This window comes from Pinus tabuliformis, chromosome 4_2 (assembly GCF_031772625.1).
Source record: "Pinus tabuliformis cultivar Carrire ecotype Pingquan chromosome 4_2, CPIR1, whole genome shotgun sequence".
NCBI classification, from domain to species: domain Eukaryota; kingdom Viridiplantae; phylum Streptophyta; class Pinopsida; order Pinales; family Pinaceae; genus Pinus; species Pinus tabuliformis.
In genome coordinates this window covers 970,727,996-970,754,879 of record NC_142304.1, presented here as the reverse complement: position 1 = coordinate 970,754,879, position 26,884 = coordinate 970,727,996, and the positions used below count along the sequence as shown (strand labels likewise).

At 39.9% G+C, this 26,884-nt stretch overlaps 1 protein-coding gene across 4 annotated transcripts in view; it reads left to right on the top strand.

The window, feature by feature from the left end:
• LOC149172865 (putative membrane protein At3g27390) overlaps positions 1-26,325 on the top strand; it is a 266,830-nt gene extending 240,505 nt beyond the window's left edge. For all 4 annotated transcript variants that reach the window (XM_089424445.1, XM_089424444.1, XM_089424443.1 and 1 more), the window contains one exon: positions 25,714-26,325. In XM_089424445.1, the coding sequence (XP_089280571.1) occupies positions 25,714-26,101 (388 nt within the window). In that variant the 3' untranslated portion in view covers positions 26,102-26,325. The remainder of the gene's footprint in view (positions 1-25,713) is intronic.
• Positions 26,326-26,884: the final 559 nt, after the last annotated feature.

The following is a 26,884-nucleotide window of genomic DNA, read 5'->3' as shown; positions in this document are numbered from 1 at the left end:
TGAAAGGAGGGAATTTATCCCTGAGCTGCCAAATTAACAGTGGCATGCCTAGTCTCTCATGATTCTCTCTTATTATGTCTATCTTATGCAGTCTCGTTTCATTATCTTTACGTTATCTTCTGGAAAATCCAACATGGCTCATTTTGTTCATTCTAGATGTATACACTTTGTTGCTCATAGCTTTGTATGGAAGTCTAGTTGGAAGTATGATGTATTAGTCAGAGTTTTTGTGTCAAAATTGTGCTATTTGTCGTTGGTTTGGCTTCCAAGTGGTAGACCGTGGTAGAGACTAATGATGTAATTTTTGCTAAAAGTTAATACAAGATTGAGACAACTTATAAAGAAAAAGAATTTGCTCCATTTTAATTATCAAAATTATATATTTACATAATGACACATTTCATCCACTCGAGTTGTAAGAGAATCTTGCTTTTGTCCATTCAAAATTAGTGATTATATTATTAGTTAACTATTGAACTTAATACAACCTTCAAGACATCCAAGCAATGAAATATGTATAAATTTTAATCTAGAAACACCAAATTTTTTTTTTCAACAATAATGAGAATTTTTGGAGGATTAGTAATTTCGAAAGATCCGCTTCCGCTGCCACTATTACACTAGATACAACTATTAATAAATGTCACTAACAGGCCGGTTACAACATGTCTCCAAAAACTTGAACCCACACAACTGAGGAAACATGTTGTTCACTAAATCACTCGAGCTAAGATCAAAGTTGAGTTGTATTAATAAAAAAATGGATTATTAAGTTATAGGGTTATTTGAATCAATTTCTAATTCAAGAAATATTTATGTTTTCTCTACATAATGATGCTTACAAAATGTAACGTACAAGCGGCGGTGGATTATTTAGACTCTTTTTAACAAGAATAACAAAATTTTAAATTAAGGAATAATTATATTTTATTTTTTTAACCACATGGTGAATCGGTAACTGCCAGGCCTAATCTATGGGAGACCCAGGATCAAACCTCATAGCTGCCACTATAACACCAAGAGCATAACCAACTAGTTCCTATGATTTTAGCAAGAGCAGAATCACGGGAAAAGGGAATCCGCCCCTCTAGCCGCCACCACAGCAGGTCATTGTACTCAATGAGATTTGAACTTTGGTCTCCCCGGGCTTCGCCCATGTGACTTACCGTCAAACCATACATCACTGTACAATAATTATATTTTATTATCATCATCAAACACCAAACTAAATTACATTAATCAAGTGGGTTATAGTGATAAAAAAGGCTTTTATTCATTAAAATAAGTGAATTATTAAGTTTTGAAGCAAATTCTAAATTAAGGAAGATTTATGTTTCTTTGCATCATGATTCTTACGAATTGCAATGTAATTGGTATTGATTATGATGTTCAAGTCTCATCAAATTTGATAATTAAAGTCGTTAGAGATACTTACTTTCATGACAGTGAAACATTGAATCATGTTTCCCCTTCTACTTGCCTGCCAATTATATTGGTTGGGTTTCCAGCAATGATGTGTTATTTTGTCGAAGTACCTATATCCCCCAGTAGTTGGTCTTCAGTGATATGAAGCTATAACATTGAATACCTTGTCGAGGTAGCCATATTCAGAAATAATTGATTAGGTCTTGAGTTATCTCTAAAACTATGAAATAAAATTTTATCAAATTGCTCAACATGTTTCATTAGAGAAACTTTGAAGTAAAAAATGGGTCTCAAAACAAAAATGTACGACAAAAATAAACTTTTTAAGAACCAGTACGATTCAATATGCTGATGTCAACCATTGGAGATGATTCACCATTTTTGGAAAAAAAAGGTTAAATAAATAAATAACAAACTACTTTTTCATCTCGTATTTTCAACTTGTCTCCCTACGATTTTATTTAAATTTTGAGTGGGAGCATTTTTTGGATGCTGAATTTAATTTTGCATCCAAGCAATACCCATGTTGCATATTTTTCAATGGACCCTACCAGAAAAATGTGAAACACATGAAAATGCGTGATTGCCAGCACATTTGTTCATGTATTTCACATTTTTCATGTAGTAGGGTCTATCGAAAGTATGCAACATGGGTACTCTTTGAATGCAAAATTAAATTCTGCATCCAACAAGTGCTCCCACTCGAAATTTGAGTAAAATTGTAGGGAGATAAGTTGAAAATGCAAGTTGAAAAAATAGTTTTTTTTTCCTCAAAAACTTGATGAGGTAATCTAATATTATTTTTTTATTTCCACTATTATTTTATAATACTCCTTAAAAGGCCCATTTTAGTGTTCAAAAATTCTCTAACGACTCTTATCATTCAACATAAATTGAAAAATTTTCTGTTACCACTCAACTTGAATTGAAACTTTTCCTATGTTTACACTTACCATTACATGAATTGAAAAGTCTCCTTTGAAACATGCTTTCAAACCTAGAGCTCTTTTGTCTTTTTGATGTTTCCATATTTTTGATATTGTTTGTGCTCTACGTGCATACATCTTTAATAAATTAATAATTATAGAAGTTATATTGTTATGAATATAATATATAAAAATAATATAAATAATAATGATTAATTAAATAATAATTAGTTATTGAAGAGACATGTCTTAAAGGACATGACTGTTCATGAAGGAGCACTTGACTAGGTATATAAGCGGGCTTCATTTGTAACTACACCGTATCATATCTTCTGTACACTCAACATTTCTTATATAAATATATTGTTGTTATATAATGGATACTTTTATATTTTAGATATTTTGAATATTCCACTATGTATACGAACAATGTTTGTTACATTATTATCAGAGTTCTTCGACACACTAGTCGCTCAATCACTACACAATGTTGATTTCTGGTAGCATCAAATGTGCTCGAAGTCTCAAATTTTGCAGGGAGGCTAGGACACATGCATTCTCCAATACCCAGAAATCGTCTGCTCAACATTTTTTATATAAATATATTGTTGTCATATAGTGGATACTTTTATATTTTAGATATTTTGAATATTCCATTGTGTACAATGTTTGTTACATTGTTATCGGAGTTCATCAGATGTGCTTTAAGTTTCAAATTTTGTAGGGAGGCTAGGACACATGCATTCTCCGATACCCAGAAATCATTTTGGGAAATTCCACCCAGAAACAGTACCTAGAAATCATTTTGGGAAATTCCACCCAGAAACAGTTTTATTAAAATAATTAATTATTTTTAATGAGACCCTAAGTCTAAACTTAGGAAATTAAAATAATTAATGGGTATTAATCTAAACTGTGGGTAAAACTTCTAGAAGAGGGTGGAGATCAAGTCAATATGATTCTAGCCGTTGATTAGAACCTAATTTGGGCCATTAATTGACCAACGATAGGATTATAAGAGGAGACTTGATGGGCACTTGGAGAACACACCAAAGGGAGATACTCAGTTACTCGAGTAAGATTGAGTTTCTCAATGGTCGAAGTTCGGCAAGAGAAAATTGAATAAGAGGGAGAGTTGCGGGTGAGAAAGGAAGAGAGGACATCAACATCTTTTTAGAAGGCAGCAAGATGCAGAGCAAGAATAGGGTGAGACAAAAAGAGGCAGTGTAGAGGCAGATTGATGCAGAGCCTATGTCTAGACGCTGGGCCGGTGTGAGAAGTTTGACGCAAAGGGATGCAAAAGGATTGCGAGGAAATAGAGTACTTCACCTGAATCAGAAATTTGTCAGAAAGCGTTTGTAAAATTTCTCACTCTTGTTTTGCTGGTTGTAATTTGTACATGAGAATTTGCTGAAGAATAATAAAGAAACCCTCATCTGTTGCACCTGTTTTCCCACATTGGGTTTTTCTCGGGATGATTATCCAAAAATAATTGTGTCATTGTGATTGTGTGTGTGCCAGTATTTTTCCTTACATTTACTTTCTGCAATATTTTTAATTGTGAAGGCTGCCGTAGAATATATTTTGATATTTGCTGTAAGAACACTGTGAATAACTTATCTCTAAAATAATAAGTAGAAGAAATAATATTATCACTGCAGTAGGATTTCTATTTAGAAATTTTTCACATGGTATCGGAGCTTTAAGGAAAGCAGAAGCCAGAAGACCCAACATTGAAGGAAGAAAGGAATATGAAACTCCTGTGGGGGTAGTAATTCGAATCTCCAAGGGGCTTGCGCAGTTCAAATCCAAGAGAATTATATTTCGTGGGAAAAATCTCTCTGAGTGAGTCGACAAAGAGGTAAGTCTTTCCGATCGAAATTTGTCAGTGGTAGAAGGAGCTGGGCAACAAAAGATTCAACGAGAGGGGTTATCTCATTTGGGATGCAGTTTTTCCTGCAGTATTTGCTTGGACAGGTTAGCGTAAAAAATTGACTCATTATGGATATTCAAAGTGTCTCAGAGTTATCTACAAGATTAGATGAAGAATTCGCATGCTTAGCAAATTCAACGTCAGTAGATGTTTGGTACATTGATAGCGAGGCTTCAGCTCATATGACTGGAGTATGAGAACATTTATCGAGTTATCAAGAAGAACAAATGAACTTCGAAATCACTATGGGAAACGGAACGAAATGTACTCCAGTAGGGAGAGGCACCATAGCATTTCAGACCGAAGTAGGGACCAACATCTAAGCGACCAATGTTTTGCATCTGCCAGGATTAGGAATGAATTTGATTTCAGTGTCCCAGTTATAGGACAAGTGATATGATGTATACTTCATGGGAAAGAAAGTAGATGTCAAGCATCCACGCTGGAAGAAGAAAAGGCAAATTGGGATTCGAAGCAACAAGTTGTATAGATTGTAGCTTGAGTCACCAATGGAACTGATAAGAAGCAACTATAATGGTGAGAAGGAGAGAAATGAATTATGGCACAAGGGAATGGGGCATTTACACCATGCAACACTGAGGATGCTCAGGGAGGCTATTACAAGAGTGCCGGTCTTTAGTACTGAACATGATGACTTATGCAGAGGATGTGTACTAGGGAAGTACGCTAAAGCAATTTTTTCCAGAAGTAACAATAGAGCATAATGTGTATTAGGATTGATACACTCAGATATCTATGTCCTATGTCCACAAGAGCTCTTAGTGGTGGCGAATACTTTGTCACTTTTATCGATGATCACTCCAGAAAAACCTGGATCTATTTCTTAAAGACTAAGGATGAGGTTTTTGATCGTTTTTAAGAGTTTAAAGCTCTTGTTGAAAATATGACAGGGAAAAAGATAAAGGTATTGCATTCAGATAATGGTGGAGAATATACAGACAAAGACTTCGCAGATTTCTGCCCAAAGGAGGGCATCAAAAGAGAGTGGACAACTCCATATAAACTGGAGCAGAATGGAGTAACAGAATGGGAAAATAGAACTATTGTTGGCGTAGCCAAATCTATGTTGTATGATCATGATCTACCTAGGTATCTATGGACAGAAGCTTGCAACACAACAGTGTATATTCAAAACAAAACTCCTCATAGAGCGTTGGGTAAGAAAACGCTCGAAGGGGTCTTCCCAGGGAAGAAGCCGAAAGTCAGTCATCTCAGGATATCCAAAATTGTGGATAATTGTCACATTCCAGACAAGAAGCATAGTAAATTAGATCAAACTGCAGAAAAGGGGTATCTCGTAGGATACAGTGAGACCTCAAAGGCATACAAAATCTACATCCTAGCAGCAAGAAGTTTGTAGTGAGATGGGATGCAAAGTTCATGGAAGACAAAGTGAGATGCCTACAGAAGATCAGTCAGGAGATGTTCCATTAGTCCAAGAGCATCAGGGGCAACAAGGACAGGCAGGAGGACAAACACCTGGATCAAGTATAGTGACCAGTACGGGTATCTCCTTAGAAGGAGGAAATGCAGATAGTTTTTAGTAGATGGAACGACAAGATCAAGCGGAGGAGTTGGTTGACCCTCCCACCACTAGTGGTAGAACCAACGAAGAAGTACGATAGGCACTGAGGGATGCAAAGGAATTTGTTGGAGCTCCTAAATCCGAGAAAAGGCAGTGTAGACAACCTGACAAATACCAGGCATTGGTAGCTCAGGTTGAAGAACCCTTTAGATTTCAGGAAGTTGTTCAACACAAAGTATGGGTGGATGTCATGGTAGAACAATACAACTCTATCATGATGAATGATGTGTGGGAAGTAGTACTTAAACCAAAAGATATATCAGTTATAGAATCACGATGGATCTACAAGATCAAGTATGCTGCAGATGGCAGTATAGAGAAGTATAGGGCAAGGTTCGTGGCAAAGGGGTATGCTCACAGGAATAGACTATGAAGAGACCTTCGCCCCAGCTGCTTGATACACTTCTATGAGATCGGTTATATCCCTAGCAGCTCAAAGCATACATGAATAGATTATGAAGAGACCTTTGCCCCAGTTGCTCGATACACTTCTATGAGATCGGTTATATCCATAGCAGCTCAAATGGAATGGGAGATTCACCAGATGGATGTCAAGACAACATTCTTGAACGGGGTGATAGAAGAAAAGGTATATATAGAACAACCCGAAGGCTTCGAAACTCATGGAAAGAGAACTCATGTTTGCAGATTATGTTGGGTTGTGTTATATTCTTTCCACGACTAGCCCACGTAGTTAACCGAGGGGTTAGAAGGGGGGCAGAGCCCCCCCTTCGTTGCGCCGATTGCGTAGCGGGGGAGTCACAGGGGGTTTGAGGGGTGCAGGTAACCCCACTCTATGGGGTCCGGGGCAGCGCCCCTAAAAATTTTGGTTTTGGACCCTATATTAAGTTGGGCAGACCTACCTATGATTTTGTGCATGATTTTCGCACATGGTTTTGGACGCGATGGTTTTCGGTCCATGGTATTGGATGCTTCGGCATGTATAAATATGTATTGTAACATTGAAAGGAACATAATGAAAAATCAAGCTAGTAGTCTCGGTTTTGGGATCCAGGGGAAAATCTTGGTGTATATGTGTTTTATGTGTTATGCTCTCGCATTGTTTATTTTATGTGTTTTAGAATTCGTATGCAGGTAATTTCTGTATAGGGTTAAAACCTACATTTGGTATCAGAGTTGTTTTGGCTTCAAGAGGACGCCTTTGTTGCTGAGGCGTTTCGCTCGGGCCTGTGGTAGACACTGTTCAGTGGGAGATCTGCGAGATCGATTCTGGTGGTGAAAGAAGATGACGAGCAGTGGAAAGATAGAGATCGAGAAATTTAATGGTTAAGAGTTTTGAGTTGTGGAAACTCAAGATGGAGGATCTATTGGTGGATAAATATTAGTGGATCGCGGTAGATCCGGGTATTAAACCAACGAGAGTGTCCAATGAAGAATAGAAGAAGTTGGATCAGAAGGCAAAGAACACAATACGATTGTGTGTCTCAGATTCAGTATTGCTAAATGTATCAGAGGAAGCTACGGTGAAGGCTTTGTGGGACAAGTTAGGGACTTTGTACCAATTTAAGTTTTTGGTGAATAAACTGCTCCTATGGAAAAAGTTGTATAACCTGAGGATGAAAGATGGAGACTTGGTGACTTAGCATCTGAACGCATTTAATACTATGGTAAGTCAGTTATTATCTGTTGATATTAAAATTTCAGATGAAGATAAGTGCATCAGTTTGTTGTGTTCTCTACCAGATTCGTGGGATAGTCTAGTTATTGCAATAGGTAGCAATGCAACTGCCTTGCAGTTTGATGAAATAGTCTCATCCTTGCTGACGGAGGAGATGAGATGGAAAAATATGGAGAGCTAGAATGGTGATGCATTGTCTGTACGAGGACGGTCCCAGAATAGAAACAAAAATAAGTCATCGAGTGGGAGATCTAAATCTCCAGGAAAACCTGTAAAGGTGGTTTGCTGGAAATGCGAAAAGGAAGGGCACTACAAAAGGGACTGTAAATCTAAAGCTCCTGACAAAGGAAAGAGATCTGATGATGCTCCTTCTGCAGAGGTGAAAACCACCTCAGATGAAGGTGGGGATGTGTATTTGGTTTCTTCAAGTACACATGTAGATCATGAGGCATGGTTGATTGACCGAGGTGCATCCTTTCACTTCACTCCCCATAGAGAGTGGTTCTGTGAGTATGAGAAATATGATGGTGGTGATGTCTTCTTAGGGGATGATAGGAAGGCTAGAATCGTTGGTCATGGAAAATTAATGTTGAAGCTGCAAGGTGGAAGGGTTAGAACACTTCAGGGTGTTTTGCATATTCCTGCATTGGCCAAAAATCTGATTTCTGTAAGCAAGCTGGATGATGCAGGTGTAAAAACAGTGTTTGAGAAGAATACCTGCAAGATGGTTCGGGGAGCACTGGTATTGATGTGGGGAGTTCGGATTGGAACTCTGTACAAGCTAGAATGTAGCACTGTTGTTGATGGGTGCAACAGTTTTGTAGTTCCTGAAAGTGGAGCAGAAAATCTAATGGTCTCTGGAGAGAAGCCACCATTGAGGAAGGAACGATTAGTCGCTCGACCAAAGGCCGGGCAAGGCAAGGATGTTGGGTGATATGGTGAAACGGTAGCTTCTGCATTCACCCCTGCCTATACAGATACTGAAAATCTAATGGTCTCTGGAGAGAAGCCCATGTTGTGGCATCAAAGGCTTGGACATATTGGAGAGAAGGTCCTTCGAATACTTCATGGTAAAGGTATGGTAGAAGGTATGAGTAATAACTCTCTGGATTTTGATTTCTGTGAAAATTGTGTATATGGGACGCAGAATCGGGTGAGTTTCCCCTCTGGTGGGAAGAGGGCGAAACAGATATTAGAACTTGTGCATAGTGATGTGTTTGGACCTGTGAAGGTTCCATCACTGGGTAAGTCTGTGTACTATGTATCATTTATAGATGACTTCTCAAGGAATACATGGATATATTTCCTTAAGAAGAAATTTGAAGTTTTTGACAGGTTTAAAGAATTTAAAGCTCTGGTGGAAAACCAAACGGAAAAGAAGATAAAGGTGTTGAGGACAGATAACGGTGGAGAGTTTTGCAGCAAGGAATTTGAAGAATTATGTAAGAAGTGTAGTATAGCATGGTAGAAGACTACTCCATACACACCTGAGCAAAATGGAGTTGCAGAAAGAATGAACAAGACGTTGATGGAAAGGGCAAGAAGCATGCTCAGTGGTGTTGGGTTAGGACAGGAATTCTGGGCAGAGGCGGTGGAGACGGCATGTTACCTGGTCAACAGATCACCTTCATCAGCGTTGGAGGATAAGACTCCACAAGAGGTATGGACTGGTAAGAAACCCTCTCTCACATCTGAGGGTATTTGGATGTGATGCATATGTACATGTTTCAAAGGAGAAACAAACCAAGTTGGATAGTAAATCTGAAAAGTGCATCCTTATTGGGTATAAGGATGGTTTAAAGGGGTATAAGCTTTGGAACCCAGTAACAAGGAAGGTTGTGTACAACCGAGATGTGGTGTTCAAAGAGGTAAAAGATGTTATTAAACATGAAGTCCAACCAAAGGAACCTGAGAAGATAGGGTTTGAACTTAAGGAGGAAGAATCATACTCTATAACAGAGGAGGAATCAGAAGATGAAGAGCCACAAACTCTGGGTGTGAGAACATTAGTTCGAGAAAGAAGGTAGCCAGAACTGTGAAGGAAGCAGTAGATTCAGAGGATGGCAAACTCTGGAAAGAGGCCATGGTTGATGAAATGGCATTTTTGCACAAAAATGAGGCTTGGGATCTGGTGGAGTTGCCGATTGGAAGGAAACTCATTGGCAGCAAATGGGTGTTCAAGAAGAAGACAAATGCAGAAGGAAAGGTGGAGAAATACAAAGCTCGGTTGGTAGCAAAAGGTTATTCCCAGGTGTCGGGAATTGATTTTGGTGATATATTTTCTCCTGTTGCCAAGGTAACTTATATTAGATTACTTTTATCTGTTGCTGCTGCTTTTGATTTTGAGGTAGAACAGATGGATGTGAAGACAACATTTCTTCATGGGGATCTGGAAGAGGAGATCTACATGAAGCAACCTGAACGTTTTGCGGTGAAGGGTAAGAAAGAAATGGTATGCAAGTTAAAGAAGTCACTGTATGGATTAAAACAGTCACCAAGGATGTGGTATCGGAAATTTGATACATTTATATGGGGACTTGGATTCATTTGAAGTAAAGAAGATCACTGTGTGTATTTTAAATTAATTGGTGACCGTGTTATTTATCTGGTCTTGTATGTGGATAATATGTCGCTGGTTGGAAAAGACAAAGAAGTCATCCAGGTTTTGAAGACCCATTTGTCCTCCAAATTCGACATGAAAGATCTTGGTGCTGCAAACTATATTTTGGGCATGGAAATTAAAAGAGATCGGACAAAGAGGAAGCTCTAGTTAAACTAGAGGAAGTATGTTGAGACAATATTGTAGAGGTTTAATATGCAGGATAGTGAGTTGGTGAAGGTTCTTATTCCTGTAGGTGTAAAGCTATCTCTTGAACAGTGTCCCAAGACACAAGAAGAAGAAGAGGACATCTCTCATGTTCCATATGCAAGTGCAGTCGATAGCCTGATATATGCGATGGTTTGTACTAGACCAGACATTGCATATGCAGTAGGAGTATTGAGCAGGTTTATGTTAAAACCAGGGAAGGAGCACTGGACAGCAGTGAAGCGGGTTTTCAGGTATTTGCGTGGCACTAGTTTGTGCTACCAAGGAAGACCAGGATTGGATAGAGTGTTGGATATTCGTGGCTTTGTTGATGCAGACTATGCTGGAGATTTGGATCAGAGAAGATATACAAGTGGGTATGTGTTTAACCTATTTGGAGGTGTAGTCAGTTGGATGAGTAAGAAACAATATGTAGTGTCACTATCAACCAATGTCACATGTTCGGGTTTGAGTTCGGGTTCGGCAATGATTAGGTTCGGTTTGAGTTCGAATGTTTTGATGAGGTTCGCCATTAGGTTCGTCTATATATATATATATATATATATATATATATATATATATATATATATATATATATAATGAATTATAGGATAAAATAGTAAGAAATCAACATCAGTAAACATCAAAAATTCTATCACGGACATGGAAACTACAAGGATAAATTACAAGCTTGAGTTGTGACATGAAGTTATGAGTTTTGATCTATGGACTTGGTCAATGGCTATGAGGTTCGATGAGGTTCGCCGAACCTCGATTTTTTTTTTAAGGTTCGCCAAAATTCGAACCTCAAGGTTAAAGTTCAACGAACCTTGTGACATAGCTATCAACTACAGAGGCAAAATACATAGCAGCCACTCATGCAAGCAAGGAAGTAGTTTGGTTGCAAAGATTGTGTTCAAGTATGGGGTTAGTACAGGGAGCTATAAGGATAGATTGTGACAGCCAAAGTGCAATTTCTTTGGAAAAGAACTCGGCATATCATTCAAAGACAAAGCACATTGATGTTCAGTATCACTTTGTGAGGGATATGATAGAAGACAAAAAGGTGTTACTGGTAAAGGTGGACACTTTGAAGAATACTACAGATGCATTGACAAAATCTGTGAGCTCTAAGAAGTTCTCTTGGTGTAGAGAAACAATGGGCGTTGCAGGGCTGGATAAATGACTAAGGTCTCTTGTGGCCCCCTGTAGAAAGAAAACAACAAGTAGGAGAATGTTGGGTTGTGTTATATTTTTTCCACGACTAGCCCACATAGTTAATTGAGGGGTTAGAAGGGGGGGGGGGGGGGGGGGGGGCGAGCCCCACCTCATTGCACTGATTGCGTAGCGGGGGTAGTCACAGGGGGTTTGAGGGGTGCAGGTAACCCCATTCTATGGGGTCCGAGGCAGTGCCCCAGAAAATTTTGGTTTTGGACCCTATATTAGGTTGGGCGGACCTACCTATTGTTTTGTGCATGATTTTCGCACATGGTTTTGGACGCAATGGTTTTCGGTTCATGGTTTTGGACGCAATGGTTTTCGGTCCATGGTATTGGATGCTTCAGCATGTATAAATATTTATTGTAACATTGAAAGGAACATAATGAAAAATCAAGCGGGTAGTCCCAGTTTTGGGATCAAGGGCAAAATCTCTGTGTATATGTGTTATGCTCTTGCATTGTTTATTTTATGAGTTTTAGAATTCATATGCAGGTAATTTCTGTACGGAGTTAAAACCTACAGATTAAAGAAAGCCCTGTATGGGCTCAATCAGGTACCCAGAGCATGGTATGGTCAGATTGATAGTTACTTGCAACAGTTGGTATTTGTCAAGAGTGATGTTGATCCCAATCTCTACTATTTGATGGTAGAGAATGAGCCACTTATTCTGGTATTATATGTAGATGACCTGTTCCTAACTGGGTCATCCAGGCTCATACAGGATTGCAAAAAGAATCTTGAAGTTGAATTCGACATGAAGGACATGGGGTTGATGCATTATTTTCTAGGGTTGGAAGTTTGGCAGAAGAATGGGGAGTTCTTCCTTGGATAAGGAAGATATGCTACAAAATTTCTATAGAGATTCAGAATGCAGGATTGTTGACCCATGGCTACTCCCATGATCACTAACTGAAAGAAAATAGATGCATCAGAAGACAAGGAAGTAGACCCCACCTTGTACAGGGAGCTCATTGGGTCGCTTATGTATATAGTCAACATTAGGCCAAACATTTGCTTTGTTGTCAACAATCTTAGTCAGTTCATGGTAGAATAAAAAAGGGTGCATTGGGAAGCAGCTAGGAACATTCTTAGGTATGTGTGCAAAACAGTCAGATATGGGTTGAAATACTCTTGAGGGGAGGACATCAGATTGAATTGGTTCACAGATGTAGATTGGGCAGGTAGATCAGTGGACCGAAAAAGTACCTCGGGGTACTGCTTCAGTGTTGGATCAAGGATGATATCTTGGTGCAGTGGGAAGCAGAAATTGGTAGCTTTGAGCTCAGCAGAAGCTGAATATATGGCAGTCAACACAGTGACGTGCGAAGCTATATGGCTTAGAAAATTGCTTGTGAGCTTGTTCAGAAAAAGGATGGAGGCGACCGAGTTTACTCTGATAATCAGAGTTGTATCAAACTCTCTAAGAATTCATTATTTCATGATCGGTCGAAACACATAGATATCCGATGTCACTTTATCATAGACTGTGTTCAGCGTGGGGTAGTACAACCACTGTATGTCCTCATAGGAGAGCAGGTAGCCAATATACTCACAAAGGTTCTCGGAAAAGCTAAGTTCACTCAGTTAAGAGAGCAGATGGGTATGGTAGAAAATTCGTTTCAATAGCAGCGATAGTTTGCAGTGCAGGGACAGATGGCAGTGCCAATGCCAGTGCCAGCAACAACATAGATACAGAAATTTAGAGGGAGTTGTAATACGAATGCAGTGTTGACAAGTGGTAGGTTTAGTAGCAGTACAGATGCAGCATTTGCACAGTAGTTGGTGGACAGGATGTCAGACATTAGCTAGCGCAAAGGGAGATGTTACAGAACAGGGTGATGCTTCAACAGGGTTGCATTGCTAGAGCACATTCCTCGCTAAGAGGGAGGCTTGATTTTTGGTAGTATTAGATGTTAAGTCTCAAATTTTGCAGGGAGGCTAGCACACATGCATTCTCCAATACCCAGAAATCGTTTTGGGAAATTCCACCTAAAAACAGTTTTATTAAAATAATTAATTATTTTTAATGGGACCCTAAGTCTAAACTTAGGAAATTAAAATAATTAATGGGTATTAATTTAAATTGTGGGTGAAACTTCTAGAAAAAGGCGGAGATCAAGTCAATATGATCCTAGCCATTGATTAGAATCTAATCTGGGCCTTTGATTGATCAACGCAAGGATTATAAGAGGAGACTTGATGGGCACTTGGAGAACACACTAGAGGGAGATACTCAGTTACCTGAATAAGATCGATTTTCTCACTAGTCGAAGCTCGGCAAGAGAAAATCGAATCAAAGAGAGAGTTGCAGGTGAGAAAGGAAGAGAGGGCATCAACATCCTTTTACAATGCAAGGCATGAAGACGCAGAGTAGGAACAGGGTGACGTAGAAAGAGGCAGTGTAGAGGCAGATTGACGCAGAGCCTGCATGGGTAGCTAGACGCTGGGCTAGTGTGAGAAGTTTGACGCAGAGGGACGCAAAAGGATTCCGGGGAAGAGGAGTACTTCACCTAGATCATAAATTTGTCAGGAAGCATCTGTAAAATTTCTCACTCCGGTTTTGCTGATTGTAATTTGTACATGAGAATTTGTTGAAGAATAATAAAGAAACCCTCATCCGTTGCACTGGTTTTTCCACATTGGGTTTTTCCGGGGACGATTGTCCAAAAACAACTGTCATTGTTGTTGATTTTTGGTAGCATCGGATGTGCTCTAGCCATGAAAATTGGTGGGGAGGCCAAGGAACATAAGATTTCCAAGACCTATAATTGGTTTCGGGAAATTCCACCTAGTTGGAGAAATATTAAAATAATTAATATTTTTAATAGGGTTCCTAAGTCTAAACTTAGGAAAATTAAAATATTAATGGGTATTAACATAACACTGGGTGAGAATGTTCTAAATGATATGGATCAAGCCAAATCTAATCTTAGCCATTGATTAGGAACTTAATCTCGGTCGTCGAAGACTCAACAGGAAAAGTATAAGAGGAGACTTGAGGGTCAGTTGGAGATACACCAAGATTGATCAGTCAGTTTGATTTTCTCGAGCGGGGCTTGCTGAGAAAATTCATGCTAGTGGTCTGTAGCAGCAAGGGGCAGTGAGTACATAGTAGAGAGGCAGGGATAGTGACAGAGGGTGTTGATTTGGGGTAGCATTAGATGTGCTCTACCACGAAAATTGGCGGAGAGGCTAAAGCACATGAGATATCCAAGACCCACAAATGGTTTGGGTAGATTCTAACCGGTTTGGGAGATATTAAAATAATTAATATTTTTAATTGAATTCCTAAGTCTAAACTTAGGAAAAATAAAATATTAATGGGTATTAATATAAAACTGGGTTAGAAGGGTCCAAAAGTCATGGATCAAGCCAAATCTAATCTTAGTCGTTTTGATTAGAGATTTAATCTCGACTGTTGGTGGACCAATGAGAAAAGTATAAGAGGAGGCTTGAGGGTCAGGTGGAGAACACATAAAGAGAGATCAAGAATTCGATTTTCTGGGGCAGGGTTTGCTAAGGAAATCGAGTGAGTGATTTGAGTTGCAGCTGAGGGGCAGTGAATACATAGTTGGGAGGCAGAGTTGGTATTAGAGAGGCAACGCTGAGCCCAGTGAGGCTATGCAGAGGCAGCCAGGAGCTGCGCAGAGCCAAAGAGGCTAGAATGTGAGACACAGAGGGTCCAGGGGCTGACACAGAGGCTCCAGATTCTGATGCAAAGCCTAGAGGCAGCACTGGGAGGATTTCATGGGACAGACCAGGGGTTGGTGAGCCGAATACAGCGACGCAGTCCCTATCAGAGTGACACAGAGCAGTAGAAGCTGCAATTGTTGTTGTGGGATCGTTCATACTGTGATTTATCAACCAGAATATTTGTCTCCAACTAAGAGGTATTACTGTCGAGGGCATTCTCTGTTGGGTGAGCCATTTTTGGCACCCTGGTTGTATTCTGAAAACTGCACAATAATAAAATTCTTTGAATAGCTGCACCGGTTTTCTCGCATTGGGATTTTCCAGGGACATTGGTCCAAAAATAACGGTGTCACTTGTGTGCTTGTTTACTTTCAGTTGATGATCTGTAAATGTTGATACTGTACTTGTAACTTAAGTAAATTGAACAAGTAGGAAGAAATAAATCAGATAGTACAAGAAAAATTTCTAACGAGTTAAACTTAGAAATTCCAACATTGTATGAGAGCGTGGTTGCAAATCACAAGATAACAGAAGGCATCAACTGAGCAGAGCAGTAACAGCATAAACAACTGTCTCGAGTGATAGAAGTTATTCCTAGCAGAAAACAGTTAGGAAGGGGTGACGCAAAGGGCCTGCATCATCAGCTTGAGCCAGGAGGAGGATTAGCACAGAGGCAGAGAGGAGCAAACTTGACCTACACAGTGCCCAATCATCTTTCTTAGTCAAGAAGGATCGACGCTGTGGCCAGGAGGTGCAGATTTTGCTAGTGCCGGGATTGCGCAAAGCTTAGAGGCTCAATCCTTCAAGTTGTTGGGGTGTAGGAGGCTGTAGATAATTTGCAAAGTGAAGCTGGTGGGGTTCTATGGTTAGAACAGTACCTAACAGGGAAAGACCAAGGAGGAGGGATTTCTAGAAGGGAAATCAAGACTTAGAGAGAGTCGAATTGAGGAATTCCAGGAGGGAAGTAGAGAGACTCGGAGGAGTGGGAAGAAGAGCAGCATAATGGTCATGAATGGACTAAGAGATCAGGATAGGTTGGACAGAGCATCCAACTTTGTGGTCTGGAAGGCTAGGATCTTGCACATTCTAGACAGATGTCGCATCAAGGACTTCGCCTTGAAAATAATAGCGATCCCAGTTGACCCAGCTAAAAATGAGAAGTACGAGGAGGCAATGGCTAGGGCGAAGTGCATCATCCTTGATGGGGTCAAGGATCATGTGGTGTCGCATATTGCTGAGAAGGACACGACAAATGCGATGTGGGATGCCCTGAAGAAATTGTACCAGCATACTTCCGTGCAGAGGAAGATGTTACTTGAAAATCAACTGCGGTCATACTAGATGCAAAAGGGAGAGTAGATAGATGTCTTCCTCGGTTGATTGAAGGAGATCCGTTACCAACTAACTTCCATAGGGGCCACGCCAGATCAGGAACTGATGGTGAGGACGCATTGAATGCAGTCTTAGAGGATTGGGAGGGGTATTTTTCTAGAGCATACTAGGCAGGGCGAGCCTTCTAGATTGGGAGGAACTGTGGGTGGCTTTTCGTCAAGAAGAGATCAGACGGGTGACCAAGGCAGGGAGTAGCAGAAAAGGGGTCAGAATCAAGGAGGAAGAAGGAGATGCGGCTTTCGCATCTTCGGGAAAGCAGGAGAAGAGAAAGAATAAGGACCTCGCCAAGGTCAATTGCTTCCATTATGGGGAACTGGGTCACTATGTGAATTAGTGTCCGAGGAAGAAGAGTAAAGGAGAGGCTTCTGACTCGAAGGCACCACTGGAAAAGGTGGAGAAAGAAGTCGAGGAGGATGACGAGTGTGCCATGAGTGTTCATGCACCACTTGAGAGGAAGTTGGGTAACATCGAGCTATAGTCAAATGGACTACAGGCGATGAGGGGCAGGATCTTTGAGGTACCCAACCTCTTGGATTATACCGTGCTACAAGAGCCCCGAAGAGGAGTAGCAGGACTGGCAGATGACGGTAGAGACAGATGCGAATGGAGCGACAGAGGGTGCTACAGTGCAGGAGTCCCAGGACAACGTGAGGCAACAATGCAAGATGCATGGAGTTGTTGCAGCAGCGCAGAGGTCAGTAGAGGGAGCACTTGTCAGCGACAAAGGGAGCTTTAGCATCGAGAGTGTTTCTAGCCTGACAGAGATGTCAGAGTTGGGAGGATTAGTTACTTACTTCTCAGTAACTGAGTTGCAATATAGTGGTTAGCAGTGGCAGTGCTATGGGCAACACGATGTAGCACGATGAGAGGGGATGCAGCAGTGGCAGTGGCAGGGCCATGGGTAGTAGCACGGATGCAGAGGGAGCTGCCGTACAGATGCAGTAGTGGCAGTGGCATGGCCATGGGCAGTAACATGGATGCAGAGGGAGCTGTCGTACAGATGCAGCAATGGCAGTGGCAGTGGTAATGGCAGGGCCATGGGCAGCGGTACAGGATGCAGCAGTGCAGAGAATGTTGGGCAGGGAGGCCTAACATTAGCATAGGGACCGATGTTGGATGATCAGGGTGATACTCAGTAAGGAGTTTTTCTAGAGCACAATTCTCGCTAAGAGGGAGTGTTGATTTGGGGTAGCATCGGATGTACTCTAGCCACGAAATTTGGTAGAGAGGCTAAAGCACATGAGATCTCCAAGACCCAGAAATGGTTTGGGCATATTCTAACCGGTTTGGGAGATATTAAAATAATTAATATTTTTAATGGAGTTCTTAAGTCTAAACATAGGAAAAATAAAATATGACTGGGTATTAATATAAAACTAGGTTAGGAGCCCCAAGGGTTAACTCAACTGATCAAATCAGTGCCTCACCATACGGGAGGTCATAGGGTCGATTCTACCCAAAAGCCCTTGGGGTCAGGTCAGTACATAGGCCGCGGGGATGTGATATCCCTTCGGGGTCGATCTGCCCAAAATTATTGCGGACGTAGCAGCTACCCAATGACCAAGGGTATCGATGAACCACTCGGAAAAAAAAAAAAACTGAGTTAGAAGGGTCCAAAAGTCATGGATCAAGCCAAACCTAATCTTAGCCGTTGATTAGAGATCTAATCTCGGTCGTTGATGGACCAATGAGAAAAGTATAAGAGGAGGCTTGAGGGTCAGTTGGAGAACACATGAAGAGAGATCAAGAATTTGATTTTCTGGGGTAGGGTTTGCTGAGGAAATCGAGTGAGTGATTTGAGTTGCAGCTGAGGGGCAGTGAATACATAGCTGAAAGGCAGAGTTGGTACCAGAGAGGCAACGCTAAGCCCAGTGAGGTTGATGCAAAGGCAGTTAGAGGCTACGTAGAGGCAGCCAAGAGCTACGCAGACCTAGAGAGGCGAGCGTGTGAGATGCAGGGGGTCCAGGGGCTGACATAGAGGCTCCAGACGCTGACGCAGAGGCTCGCAGAGCTGACGCAGGGCCTAGAGACAACGCTGGGAGGATTTCATGGGACAGACTGGGAGTTGTTGAGCTGGATAGGTTGACGTAGCCCCTATTAGAGTGATGCAAAGCAACAAAAGCTGCAATTGTTGCTGTGGGATCGTTCATCAAGTGATTTATCAACTGGAATATTTGTCTCCAAATAAGAGGTACTACTTCCGAGGGCATTCTCTGTTGGGTGAGCCATTTCTGGCACCCTGGTTGTATTCTGAAAGCTGCATAATAATAAATCCCTCTGAATAGCTGGACTAGTTTTCCCGCATTTGGTTTTTCCAGGGACATTGGTCCAAAAATAACGGTGTCACTTGTGTGCTTGTTTACTTTCAGACTTCAGTTGATGATCTATAGATGTTGATACTGTACTTGTATTTATTTTCAGTATTTACATGGTAAATAACTTGTTAAGTAATTGAACAAGTAGGAAGAAGTAAATCAGATGGTACAGGAAGAATTTCTAATGGGTTAAACTTAGAAATTCCAATAGAGGGTTAGTGCAGTGATTGAAGAGGCTGACACAGAGGCAGCTAGAGCTACGCAGAGGCAGTTGGGGACTACGCAGAGGTTGTGGGGCTTGCGTGGGTGACACAGAGTGCTAGAGACCTGATGCAAAGAGCTAGGAGGCTGACGCAGAGGCTTCAGGAGCAGAGTTGAAGCTAACAGGGCTGACGCAAGGCCAAGAGGAAGCGCTGGAAGAATTTTCGTGGGGCAGACTAGAGCAGAGAGGTTGAATATCTCTCTCTAAGAAGAGGTATTACTGCCGTGTCACAATCTCTGTTGGGTGAGCCATTTTTGGCACCCTAGTTGTACTCAGAAGCTGCTTAATAATAAAACCCTCGTATCTGCTACACTGGTTTTCTCGCATAGGGTTTTTCCAAGGACAATTGTCCAAAAATAACAGTGTTCCTTGTGTGTTTGTCTCAGTTATTTCATTTGCTGATTTGTATATGAGTTAACTTTGCATTTGTGTTTATTTTCAGTATTTATATTTATAAATAACTTGTTAATGAAAAGAATAAGTTGGAGAAAATAAACCACATAATGCAGTAGGGATTTCTAACGTGTTAGACTTAGAAAATTCAACATGGTATCAGAGTGTTGCAAATCACAAGAGAACTGAAGGCACCAGTAGTAGTTGTCCTGAGAGACAACGTTGTTCCAAAAGCAAAAGCAACAGAGAAGAAGTGACGCAGAGGGCCCACGTCATCGTTTCGAGCTAGAAGGAGGGTCATCGCAGAGGCAGAGGGGTAGATCAGACCTACGTAGTGCCCGGTCATCTTTCTTAGCCAGGAAGAATTGATGTTGTGTCCAGGAGGAGCAGATTTTGTCGTTGCTGGGATTGCGCAGAGCCTGAAAGGCTCAGTTTCTTCAATTGCTGGAGCTTGGGGAGTTGTGGGAAGATTGTGATTGAGAAGTTGGTGGGGTGCTAGTTCTGTCGGTGCAGAACAGTACTTAAGGGGACAAAACCAAGGTAGAGGGAGTCGCTACCTTGACGAATTTCTAGTCAAGAAATCCAAATCCGAGTTGTAGTTGCAAGGAGGATTGGAGAGAGCGGTTCGACATTTGGCGGGAGGATTTCCAGCAGGGAAATTAGGATTTAGAGGGAGATATCGAGGAGGGAAGTCGAAACCCAGAGGGAGTCTAGAAGAGGAGCGGTAGTGAACGGGCCGAGGGATCATTGCAAGTTGGACGGGGCTTCCAACTTTGTCATCTGGAAGGCCAGGGACCTGGCAGTCCTGGATCGACATTGCATCAAGGACTTTGTTTTGAGAACCATGGCTATCCTGGTCGATCCAGCTGAGAATGAAAAGTATGAGGATACAATGGCAAGGGCGAAGTGCATGATCCTTGATGGGGTCAAAGATCATCTCGTTCCACATATTGCTAAAAAGAACACGACAAAGGAGATGTGGGATACTTTGAAGGCATTGTATCAAGGCTCTTCCGTGCAACAGAATATGCTTTTGGAAAATCCGCTGTGGTCGTATCAGATGCAGAAGGGGGAGCAAATAGATCCGTTCCTCCTCAGATTTTAGGATATTCGTGACCAACTTACTTTCGTGGGGTCTACATCGGATCCGGAATTCATGGTGAGGACAACCCTAAATGCAGTCTCCGAGGATTGGGAGATGTTTGTCCAAAGTATTTTGGGCAGGGCTACTTTTCCAAGTTGGGAGTAGATGTGGGCAACTCTTCACCAAGAAGAGATCAGACGGTTGACCAAGGTGGGGAGTAGTGGCAAAAGAAGTCGAATCAAGAAAGAGGAGGAGGAGGATGTGACTCTAGCATCTGCGGGACAACAGGGGAAGAGGAAGAAGGAGGATATCTCCAAAGTGAAGTGCTTCCATTGTGGGGAGTTGGGACATTATGCATCCCAGTGTCCCAGGAAGAAAAACAAGGGAGAGGCTTCTGACTCCAAGGCAGCTCCAGCTAAGGCGGAGAAAGAGGTCGAGACTGATGACGACTGTGCCATGAGTGCTCATGCACCTCTAGAGAAGAGGTGGGGAGACATCGAGTTGTAGTCAGGGGGACTACAAACTAAGGGCAAGAATCCTTGAGGTGCCCAAACTCTTGGATCACATACGGCTACGGGAGCCCTTAACGACAGTAGCACGATGACAGGTGTCGGGTGGAGCAAAGTGTAGTGAAGCAGCAAGGCAGTGCTTGAGTGCAGAAAAACGAGGCAACGTAGTGGAGGTTGCAGCAGCGCGAGAGGAACAGAGGTGTATGTAGCGACACAGTGGCAACAAAGGGAGCACAAGATAGCAGCAGAGGCAGCTTTAGTTTCATGAGGCTTCTAGATTGATCGGGATGCCAGTATTTGGGTAGATCAGTTACTTACTTCTCGGTAACTGAGTTGTAGTGCAACAGTTAGCAGTGGTAGTGCTAGGGGCAGCATGGGCAACATATTGAGAGGGAGCTACAGTACAGATGTAGCAGTGGCAGTGTCATGGGAAGCAGTACAGGAAGCAATAGTGCAAATGGTGTGAGGCATCAAGTAAAGCATCAACACAGGTACTGGTGCAGAAGGATCAGTGTGATGTTTAATTGGTGGAGCATTACTAGAGCACATTCCTCGCTAAGAGGAAGTGTTGATTTGTGGTAGCATCGGATGTGCTCTAGCCATGAAAATTGGTGGGAGGCTAAGGCACATAAGATATCCAAGACCCAAAAATGGTTTGGGGAAATTCCACCTGGTTGGAGAGATATTAAAATAATTAATATTTTTAATAGGATTCCTAAGTCTAAACTTAGGAAAGTTAAAATATTAATGGGTATTAATATAAAATTGGGTGAGAATGTTCTGAATGACATGGATCAAGCCAAATCTAATCTTAGCCGTTGATTAGGGACTTAATCTCGGTTGTTGAAGACTCAACAGGAAAAGTATAAAAGGAGGCTTGAGGGTCAGTTGGAGATACACCAAGATTGATCAGTGAGTTCAATTTTCTGGAGCGGGGTTTGCTGAGAAAATTCGAGCTAGTGGTTTGTTGCAGCGAGGGACAGTGAGTACATAGTAGAGAGGCAATGATAGTGCCAGAGGGTCAATGCAGTGACCAAAGAGGCTGACGCAAAGGTAGCAGGATCTATGCAGAGGCAGCTAGGGACTGCGCAGAGGCTGTGGAGCTTGTGTGGGCGACGCAAAGGGCCAGAGAGCTGATGCAGAGGCTTCAGGAGCAGAGTTGAAGTTAGCAGGGTTGACGCAGGGCCAAGAGGAAGCACCAGAAGAATTTTCGTGGGGCAAACTAGAGCTGAGAGGTTGAATATCTGTCTCCGAGAAGAGGTATTACTGCCGTGTACCATTATTTTTCCTTACATTTACTTGCAATATTTTAATTGTGAAAGCTGCAGTAGAATATATTTTGATATTCGCTGTAAGAACACTGTGAATAACTTATGTATGAGATAATAAGTAGAAAAAATAATATTATCACTATAGTAGGGTTTCTATTGAGAAATTTTCACACAGAGCCAATCTGATCTGACTTTTGGGCATAAAGTCAACTTCATTGTCATTGTGATCGAAGCATTTTTCTGCACAAATTTTTGAGTTTCTTCATTCTGTCCTGAGACCTTTGGCATTAAAAAAAAAGGCCCTTGGCCAAATTTTGCTGCACAAAGGGAATTAAAAAAAAAACAAAATAAAATCAAAGTTATGATTAAAAAAAAGGATATATATATATATATATATATATATATATATATATATATATATATATATAAGAGAAATAAAAAAAGAGATTATTTAAAAAAAAAATTGAGATATTAGAGTAATATCAAAGTATTAGAGCGGTCATAGTTGCCATATATATATATAAAAGAAATAAAAAAGAGATTATTTAAAAATAAAAAATAAAACATTAAAGTAATATCAAAGTATTAGAGCAATCATAGTTGCCACCTCTTGCAATGTTGTTGCAAAACCAGACCCTTGTTGCCCACCGAATTCTCCCACCACTCTTACTCTCAATTTCATATGTCGAATATCTGATGGTAATTAGGTGGGCATCGGCAGTCTCTCAGCGCCTAAAATTTGCATTGGATTACCTTGCACCCCCCAATTATGCATATTGCCACCATTGTTGTTGTACCAGATGTCATGTCAACAAAAATGCAATTTAAGAAAAAATAAAATTATTAAAAAAGAAAAAGGGTTATAAAATAATCATTATTAAGGTAATTAAGGTTGATTAAATAAAAAGGATTATAAGTACTTAAAAAAGGAGAAAATAATTTTATAAAAGAATAAGATATAAAAGGGTGAGTTAATAAAAAATGTGAAGTCTTGAGAAAGAAGTGAAGAAAGTATGAAAAATGAGTTTCATAAACAAGTCAACATTTTGGACTAAATGTCTTTTTTGTAAAATGAAATTTATGTTTCTGTCCATATGTAAAAATATAAAACGTGGTTGTCCAACATGTAGACAAATATTTATTATTGAAGAATATCAAGGTGATGCGCATATGCAAATAAAAGGATTATAATATGAACTCACAAAACTTCACCATAAAAATGGGGTATCAAAAAGAAACATAGATATCTCGAAGATATGTTTTACAACGAGTCAAAAGAAAAGGATGATGAAATTTTGCATCCAATGGACCATAATAAAAAAATACTTGAAAAAGTCAAGAAGTCCAAGGCTAAGAAGCAAAAATTAAAGTAAGAAAAGGGAATGGCCGAGAAAAAATTCAACGAGAGTCTATCAGAGAAAAAAGAAGAAAATTTCCGCTTAAAAACTCTTAATCAAAGGTTATTAGAATATATGAAAGATTTAAAAGAGGAAAAACTTGAACATCAAAACACTGAAAATATTAGGTTGATGAATCAAAAATTGAAGAACTCTTACATCTTAGAAATCATAATCAAAGTCTAATTACTCATATTAAAAAACTTAAAAATGATAAGAAATCATTGAAAAACAAATTAGAACTTACTATGAAAGAAGTATCGAAATTTTCAAACATAACAATCCAAGTTGAAGAAAGAGAACAAATATTGATCCAGTCAATATCACAACTCAAAAAGATGATGAACGAGTTGAAGTAAAAGCATAGTTTGATGTTGTAGTTCAGACGATGAAAATTCCATGTGAAGATTTTATAACTAACTCAACAACCTCAGTATCTGAAGTAAATCAAAAAATTTCCAACCACATGATAAGATAAAATCAAATCACAAGAACTCCTTATTGGCATCCAAATCACGAGAGAAATAATCTTAGTAAGTTTGTATATATATATCATTGAGAATAAAAAAACAGAGTTATGCTTCGAAGACTACTGATGTTTGTACAATCCAGTTATACGATAACAATTTATCCTAGCTATCAAATAATTGCAAAGTTCCATAGAAGATTGATTTAGGAGGGTCAAAGTTCCATAGAAGATTGATTTAGGAGGGTCAGATCCCTTTTTCAAATTGACAATTTTGTTTATCACTCAGAGGATCCTATCATCTTCTATCATTTTCAATTTGACAATTTTATTTATCACTCAGAGGATCTTATCATCTTCTATCATCGAAGATGATAACTCGAAGAACTTAAAAAAATACAAATAGATTACAAGACAAAGAAACAGATGACACGTCTTGTCAGCGATAAGTTTTGAAGACAGTTTTTTTTAAGAGAAAAGTAATGTTATGAATATAATATAAATCATAATAATGATTAATTAAGTTATAAATAGTTACTGAAGAGGATATCCTTTTAAAGGACATGACCGTTCATGAGGGTGCCTAATTAAATAATAGTTAGTTGCTGAAGAGACATGTCTATGTTCATGAAGGGGCACCCTCATGAGTATATAAGCCCTCCTGAGCATATAAGCGGCCTTCATTTGTAATCACACCGTATCATATCACCTTTACACTCAACATCTATATAATAAATATATTGTTATCCTATAATAGATACATCTATATTCCACTATTCTGAATATTCTGCAGTGTATACGAACCAATGTATATTTTCCCCACTAAGTCTAACATTCATAGATCATGTTTTCTAGGCATAATTTACTAATTGATCTTTTGGGATGCAATTAAATACTGGAACATACTGTGTGTGTTCTAGTGAATTCGAATGAGGATAAATTCGAATGTGGATAATAGTCAAGAGATTTTTATTTTGAAGTGAGATATCATAGTTTCACGTCACTCGCCTGTAATCCTGTCTAACTTTTTAACTTTAGAAGTCAACGGCCTTTTACTCTTCAACTTCATTTTGTTTCTTGAACAACAGGCTGCAGGGTATGGCCACCTCTCTTTCGAGAATGCTTCCCCACTAAGTCTAACATTCATAGATCATGTTTTTTAGGCATAATTTACTAATTGATCTTTTGGGATGCAATTAAATACTGGAATATGTGCGTTCTAGTGAATTCGAATGTGGATGATAGTCAAGAGATTTTTATTTTGAAGTGAGATATCATAGTTTCACGTCACTCGCCTGTAATTATGTCTAACCTTTTAACTTCAGAAGTCAATGGCTTCTTACTCTTCAACTTCATTTTCTTTCTTGAACAACAGGCTGCAGGGAATGGCCACCTCTCTTTCGAGAATGCCGACTTTTCGACGCCGATTTCAAAATGTAGTCAAAACTCTATTGCAAGTGGCACTCGAAACACAGAGCAGTATGTTAAGTAACTTAAGGTTGCCGACTGATAGTAATGAGTCTGAGCGCAATATGAAGGCAAAGAACAAGCTAGATAGATTGTTTAGGCAAGAAGGAAGCAAACAGCATGCATTACTCAACATAAAGCAGCAAGAAGCAAAAGATAAGGGAAGTAAAAAGCATGCACTATTCAACATAAAGCAGCAAGAGGCAAAAGAAAATGATGAGGAGGGAAGTAAGAAGGATGCATTACTCAACGTAAAGCAGCAAGAAACCAATGAAAATAATGATGAGAATGTATAGTGGTAGCAAAGATGAATGAGTGTTCTTATATAGTGGACGATAGCAATTGCATTTGCCAGTCACTTGTATGGTCTTCACTATGGAGCTTTTGTCTGGCCTCTTTTTCACTATATCTTGGAATTTTGCATAGGTTGTAAGCCTTTCTATCCCATAGGTCAATTTTGTGGGTTTGATTATGATCTTTTAATTTTGATATTTTCGAGTTAATAATGTTACTACTAGTATGCTTCTTTTACTGTCAATTTAGTCTGTTTAGGTGATATTATGATTATGTTTCATCGTTAGTATGGAGTCAAATGTGGTTTGTGAAGCTGAATTATAGACAAATTAACTATAAGATGATGATTGGATACCATTTCATCCCTGATTACCATAGTTCCCATCCTGCTAATCCTAATCAAGTTAGGATTGATTGCTTTCACTAACTCCTAAAAACAATGATTTAACTAAGTCACATATTTTATAATGGAGGGTGGATGCTCGAAAGAAAATAATTTGTAATAATTGAGAATTTTGTTTGAAATCTTGAGTGATGGTGTTGGGACAAATGTCGAGGGATTTTACACCATATACTTCGGTTTCATTTTCATATGATTTTACTTCTTCAGGTTTATTTTTTTAGCACCTGGGTGTAGCCGATCTATGTACTTTTATTTCTGCAGGGTCTTTGGTACTTCAGTGTAACCACAGATTTTCATTTCCATAGGCTTTTCGGTATATTGGTGCTGTCAAGGGGGCACCCAAAGGGAGAAACAAAATGTATTACAATGAGGTGGTGTTACC